The sequence below is a fragment of the Phoxinus phoxinus genome, assembly GCF_949152265.1.
Source record: "Phoxinus phoxinus genome assembly, chromosome: 7".
Classification (NCBI taxonomy): domain Eukaryota; kingdom Metazoa; phylum Chordata; class Actinopteri; order Cypriniformes; family Leuciscidae; genus Phoxinus; species Phoxinus phoxinus.
The window spans coordinates 26,406,778-26,413,658 of record NC_136882.1 but is presented as its reverse complement, the minus strand read 5'-3'; the positions used below and the strand labels follow the sequence as shown (position 1 = coordinate 26,413,658).

Genomic DNA, 6,881 nt, shown 5'->3' with positions numbered 1-6,881 from the left:
CATTAAATAATGGGTTTTGCTTTAACAACAAGAGAGCTGGAGCTGCATGAACTTCACGAGTTTGTGTAAAATCTGATTATGTTGATTTGAGTTCACATGATTTGTGATGATCCAACAGGCATCTTGAGCTTTAATGGAAGCTAGAACATCTGACCATCTGTACAGAGTTGTTCACATGATCAATGTCACACATTTAATGATTTGATTTTGAATTGAGCAGTCTTATTTTATGTCTAAATGCCTTATAAGTTCTGTGTTCATAAATTCTTTAACCATTTTAACAACGTATTTCCAGGTTCAAACCCCAGCTTTTCAATGTAACTTTTGGAGCTCAAATAAGTTTTTAATCAAAATAAACATTTACTCGTTAAGACACCGCTTCCAGAATAACATCATAAAACATGGTAGCATATTTCAGAGATGACGAGAAACATACATACAGGCTCTCTCAGTGATTAAGGACATTGTTTTTATTTTATGACACGGCTAATGATGAAAACATTTGAGGTCTGTCTTTGCACAACATGAGCCAGAACCAAACTTAAAGATAGTTAATATCTCTTTGCCATCTGTTGAAAACAACAGAAAGCGGGAAGGGGCGGACGTGTGCTGCGCTCTTAACAAGAGGCACTTTTAGAGCGGTATTTAGCAGCTCTTGAATGTATGTGCGCCGGTGTGCTGGAAAAGACGAGGGAGAGAAATTGAGAGACAAAGAGAGTGGGAGAGAGATTTATGAGGTGAACATACGCATTCTGTCGGAGGAGCTCTCCGTGTGCGCGGGAGAGCTGGAGACGCTGCTGCTGCGCTGGGATGAGGGACGGCTCCCCGGCCTCCTGCCGTCTTCCAGAGAGGGGGCAGGGGAGGGACTGTCGGGGACCCGTTCCTGCACAGCCAACAGGAAAAACAAACACAGCCAGGGCGGCCATTACATGACACATTCTTTTCAGCAACACACCTCTATGGACACACAAGCGTCCATGCTTTTTTTTTTTTTTTTGAGGCACTGTCCCCACCCCCACCCCTTCTCTGCATCCTTTCCTTGCTTTCTTCCCAGGCTATTGTCTGGCAGACTGTTCCCTGCAATGCCGTATGAAAGCACGGATCGCGCACCACACAGCCCCCTCCACCTTCCCCCAATGGCTGATGAGAGATGTGCACGACACAATGAGAGAACGGCGCTGTGGGTTACCTTAATCACTGATGTCACCATTCGGGATGGGGCACTCTGTCCCTGTGCTGCGGCGGCCATATTGGCGATGGTGCTGAGGTGGTTCATCTGACTCATCGCCATGGTGACGGATGCGGGAGGCAGGCTGACAGGGATCAGGGGGTGGGGCATCATCATAAACGGCAGTTCCAAGCCTGCAGATGAGAGGGGAAAGTAGCTGATTAATTAATCATTTCTGGCATTACGTTGTGTGCAAATGGAAGACGCGTGTGCGACAGAAAAGAAAGCGTACTGCTAAAGAAGAGAGGAAGATTTAAAGGAGAAACGCTATGAATTATTCACACGTGACCTATCGTGCGAGCGGCGTGGCTTACAGAGTAAATATTCATTAAATAATAATCGTCACATTAGATAGTGTATTATATTAAAGCTATTGACGACTACAAAAAAGAATAATTGCCGCATATTTTCAAGCCATTATGGTCATTAGAAACATAAATATTCACTTTTGTTTTTAATAATACATATCACTGTTAATAATATATAGCGTTCTGGTGACTATAGTCATAATAACCTAATAATTGTGAGATTTAAACTAATCTTTATTATGTTGGTAAAGGGAAAAATTATGGAAATATTTCACCATTAATAGTAAATGCATTCAAAATATCTGTGGAAAAACATGAAAGGCATTAGTTAAAATGAGCAAAAATGAGCCAATTAAAACTAAGTGTGTATCATGAGATGCCTACAAGCTAATTACGAGTATTTGTGCCAGAAACTCCATTACTTGTATAACAGAGTGCATTTATAACGTCATTTTTTCAAGTCCTTGATAGTTACACGGGATTGAAATAATTAAGACATTCAAAGTATTTTGATGAGGAAAACCAGATCCTGCAGGAGGACATGTGATTGTACTGTTAAACTCATATATAAAACTAATGCGAACTGTGCTACATTCTTAGACAGTGATTAAATGGGTAGAAAGGAAGCTGTCCCGCTTTTTCAAAGGACATATGCACACAAATAAGGTCACAGCCTGGTGTGTGTCCCTGAACTAAAGACCCACTCACTCCCACTCCTGACTTTGAACTAAAGGATCAAAAGTAACTGAGAGAAATTTCAGTCTCGGGCGGTCAAAGGCACCACTCGAGCGCTTGAAAGAAAACTTGAGCGTTCGCAGTGGATCCGATCGAGCGGGCGGCCCCGTGCTCCATCCCACACTTCCCCGATATCGCCTGGCTCAAGGTAACAGGAGACACAGAGGGATAATCCAGTGAGTTGTTTTTGTGCAAAATATCAGTGGCCAAAGGCTGTGAGACAGTCTACATCAGAAAAAAAAAACGAAAATAAAAAAAGGGGAGGATGGAGGGGGTCCCTTCAGTGTGAACGCTCTTCGGTGAAGCATTGTGCATTTCCATAAGAAAGATGACCAGCAGATGCACAGGGAAAACACATTCCCTGACATTAAAAAGGAGGCTGAGATTAAAAGAACGAGAGGCCAAGCAGCACCTTGTAAAGGCGTCTCTCCTCGAGTGCCGAGTCTGAATCAATTACCACTCGCAGGACCGGACTCAATTAAAACCTGCCACGGCGCCAGCGTGTGATTGCAGGATACTTACAGCGCCACGCCGAAACAAATTGAGAGAGGCATTCATGCACGTATCTACCTTTCAAAGCTTTCGAGAGCCGGATTGAGTGCCGGCGCGCCTTTGTGATTCGCTCAAGAAGATCTGACTGGATTTCAGGAAATCAACATTTACAAGCGAGGGGAGAAACGTATTAAAGTCTGATATGACTTTGCTTTTGTCATTTAAATGGGCGTCCTTTATCAGCCTGGCGGTGAATGATGTCTGTTGTGTTGACCGACTTCAACAAAGCAGAAGTCTACGTGTGAGAGCGACTACGGGCTTACAGTAGCAGACTGCTCTCGGGGGCCTAATCTCTCTCCCTCTCTCCCCCCATCCCACCTCCTTTTATGTTCCGCCATCCTTAAGTGATGTTTCAGCCATAATGGCCTATTGAAAACCATAAGAAAACATGATACAAGCTATAAGAGGTCCACCAAGGCTTTTCAGACAGACTGAAAGGCAATGAACTATGGATGGCTGATGAAGCAGACGCATTGTTCATCAACTGTTTTTTTTTTTTTTTCCTTTTGTAGTTTTCAACAAATTTGTTTCAAAACAAAACCCTTTTGAACACTGTTAATTTACCTTGTCACTAAAGATTTTAATTTATTTAATAAAGACACTTTTTTCTATTGCGTTCCAGATTATGGATTTCATTCTAAGGACAAAATCAATGAAAATGTAAAACATCTCAACTGATTTATAATTGCTTCAAGATATAAACACTTTTTTATATATATAAACGCAAATAATTTGTGTTCCGTCAATTCAAACTTTAGTCTACATTTAGAAATTAGATAAATATACGTATATCTTAATAGAATATGCCTGTATTCTACTTGTATATGGGTCGATAATAATCTTCTTCATAATACATATTATTATATATATTCATAAAATATCAGCACTCCCGAAAGGCCTCTCAGACAATTAGATTTGAGGACCAGAACTAACTGTTGTATAGACACACACACTTACTATCATTATGAGGATATTCAATAGACATAATGATTTTTCACTGTATACTGTATATTTCACTGTATACTGTATATGTATATTCTATCTCCTAACTCTAACTCATCACAGAAAACTTATCAAACTTATCAAAAAATTATCAAAACAGCAATACACTGCTGAAATTTGCATGAATTAGGAACTGAGATATTATAGTCAAACAGATGAACTTTGATTCCAGTGGTCCTTAAAAAGAGACAGACTGAAGCAGCTATTGTCTGGTGAAAGCTGGCTTTCAAAGCACTAGCAACCTGCATTATCCTGTGAGGGAGGAAGCTTTCCCTTGACAAAAATTAAACCAGCTCCTACTTGGCACTTTATTATCTCTTCAACTGAGTGATTTATTGTTTGTGGAATGAAAGCAAAAGAGGAGGAAAATTACATTTTCAGCAGAGCCAGGGCTTGTTCTGCCTCTACTCCTCTATCCTGGAAGAGCTCACGACAAACAATAATGTCAGCTGTAATTGATCTGAGGTCGCCGGTTAGCCCTCCAGTAAAAGCCCACTATTTAAGCGACAATCCGCCCTGCCTGCTCCTCAGATGCTGTCTAATGAAGCTGTCCATCTCTGCTATTTACCTTCTCTTAAATGGAAGAGAAAAGATGTACTGTATGAAGCCCAGCCAGGGAAGATTTGCTTTCCTCCCGTGAAATAGGACCTGCAGATGCCGTTGGAATGTGTAATTGGCTGCAGAGTCGGAGACGGGGGTTCCAGCGCTAATTAAATGACTTGTTTCTGGCCTATCCATCTTTGTTTGTGAGCACAACGCGACGGAGCAGTGTGTTGTAAATGCTCTTATCTAAACAGACGTTCTTTTGCTCGTCCCTTTGATTTGAGAGCCAAAATCTCACGCCTTTTGAAGTAGCTGTTGAATCAGGATAACAATTTAAATTGTTGGCGTTTCAGAATGGCAGATTGTTATTTTTGCAATACTCTAAAACTCTCAAGGCTTTCGCCACAGGTTTTTCATTCAAATAGCAAACCATATTACATTTTAATTGTACAAAATATAACCGGCTACTATTACAAAGGACCTTCAACCATAAAAAAAGCAGAGCTCCATCTGTGTAGAGATGTTACTGGAAATAAACGCATAGGTCCTTCATAAACAGACATGCTTCTATGGTAAGGGTATAGATTGTTTTCTTTTTCCCAGAAGGCATAGCTAGTCAAGGCTGTTAAACGCTGTAACTCATTAAGGCCCGTTAGAGGAAGGTATTTCACTTTGAAGTAGCCACCCACGGTCTTTCGGTGTCATTGAGAAAAACTTTAAAGTCTTTTCTTCCTGTTTATAATCTTAATGCTAATCATAAAATAACATCTTGAATTTGTTAATATCACCCCCCACCCCGCCCCCCAAAATGATAATAAAAAAGAAACAGACCTGTACACTATCACCAACAATCACAGAGGGCTAAAAACACCCCCAGATGCTTGAGAATGTGATGTGATCTTAAGCCACAAGAACAGAGAAACTGCATCCCTGCGTTAAATAGGCATTTACTATACTCACTCTGAAGTGAGAATGCTTAATAAGAAGCAGAGGGTAAAGAAAAACATCTATTACACAGCAATTGTGAGTGTAAAAAAATAATGGCAACAAAACATCTCTGGTTTGATGAGGTAGCATAATTACGTAGACCCGCAACCCCCCCCCCCCCCCCAAAACCATCAAAGCAAACATGTGGTAGGGATTACGGAGGAGACAGACAGTATTGTTTTATTATTTATTTATTTATTTATTTATTCTTCCTTCAGGAGGATAAAGACACAGCAGCAGTTAATGGCATATGGTGGAGTGCTTTTGGTCACTACCTGCAATGCAAGCTGGCCGCTAGCAAACGTATGAAATAGGTTCTGATCATTGAAGTGTTTTTATGTAAATGTAAATGGCTTAGAAATGACCAATAAATAAAAACAAAATTATATTTATTCAACAAATTCATTCATTTTTTATTTTCATTTTATGTTTATTAAAGACAAGAAAGAAAGAAAAAAATATAGGCCTAATATATATATATATATATATATATATATATATATATATATATATATATATATATATATATATATATTTTTTTTTTTTTTTTTTTAAGATGCCGGTTTAGATTTTCTTCATGCTGGAATAAAAAAATTATAAATACAATAAAAATAATAAAAGAATAAATAAAATAAATAAATAAATAAATAAAATAAAATAAAATAAAAACGCAAATGTCAAGGCTATGGGTTGGCTCTTTTGTTTTTTGGTGTGCACGACAGTTGGCACCACATGTTCACTGTGATCTTGTGGTCTGGTTAACACAATTACCTGCATGGTACAAGATGCCCAGACACAGGCTTCAGGACACTTCATGGAAAGCACACCCAATTTCGATTTGAATTAGGTTCAGCTTAAATGTGTCCCGTATCACTCTCCATAAACTACTGCTGGTTTAGGGAAAGCATAAGGGAGCGAACATTACCAGCAGATGTTTCCACTGAGGGTACAATATATTCAAGTCCAATCAATAACCCCCCTCCCTGAGGGACTGTGACACCCAGGGAGAGGAGGGGTGGGGGGGAATCATTTTCATCAGATACTGAGCAAAGGGTCCCGTTTAAAAAGATTGCTTTTGGTCAATGGCAAGCAGTTGTCATTTGACTTGGACTCTGAAATGAAATGTATCGAACGGTGTTATCAATCACACAGTGCAGGGGTCCATGAGACGGCTTTCCAGGGGATAAGACAGCCTCTTGCATCATCTGTTCTAATTACAAAATTAGCATCACGTTGCAGAGGCTGCATCTTTGCCTGATTCTGAAATTCATTGTGAAAGGAGATTTGTTATGTTTGTCATGCCGCTTTGGTCTTATTGAATGTGCTTAAAAGGATAGTGAACCACAAATGGAAATAATGTCATTATTTACTCATCCTTATGCATTTCAAACCTGTATGACCTTTTTTTTCTTTTATGAAAAAAATATTTTTATGCATACAACATAAATCAATGGGGTCCAGTGTTGCATCTTCAAAATAATTGTTTGTGTTTCAAGAGACAGAAAGTTTGTCCATTTGTCCAGCAA

At 39.5% G+C, this 6,881-nt stretch overlaps 1 protein-coding gene across 8 annotated transcripts in view; it reads right to left on the bottom strand.

Annotated features, from left to right (window-relative positions):
• The window catches only part of dachd (dachshund d), a 112,218-nt gene that overhangs the window by 30,436 nt on the left and 74,901 nt on the right, over positions 1-6,881 (bottom strand). For all 8 annotated transcript variants that reach the window (XM_079619738.1, XM_079619741.1, XM_079619735.1 and 5 more), the window contains 2 exons: positions 1,190-1,362; positions 748-883 (listed from right to left, as the gene is read on the bottom strand). In XM_079619738.1, coding sequence (XP_079475864.1) covers positions 748-883; positions 1,190-1,362 — 309 coding nt within the window. The remainder of the gene's footprint in view (positions 1-747; positions 884-1,189; positions 1,363-6,881) is intronic.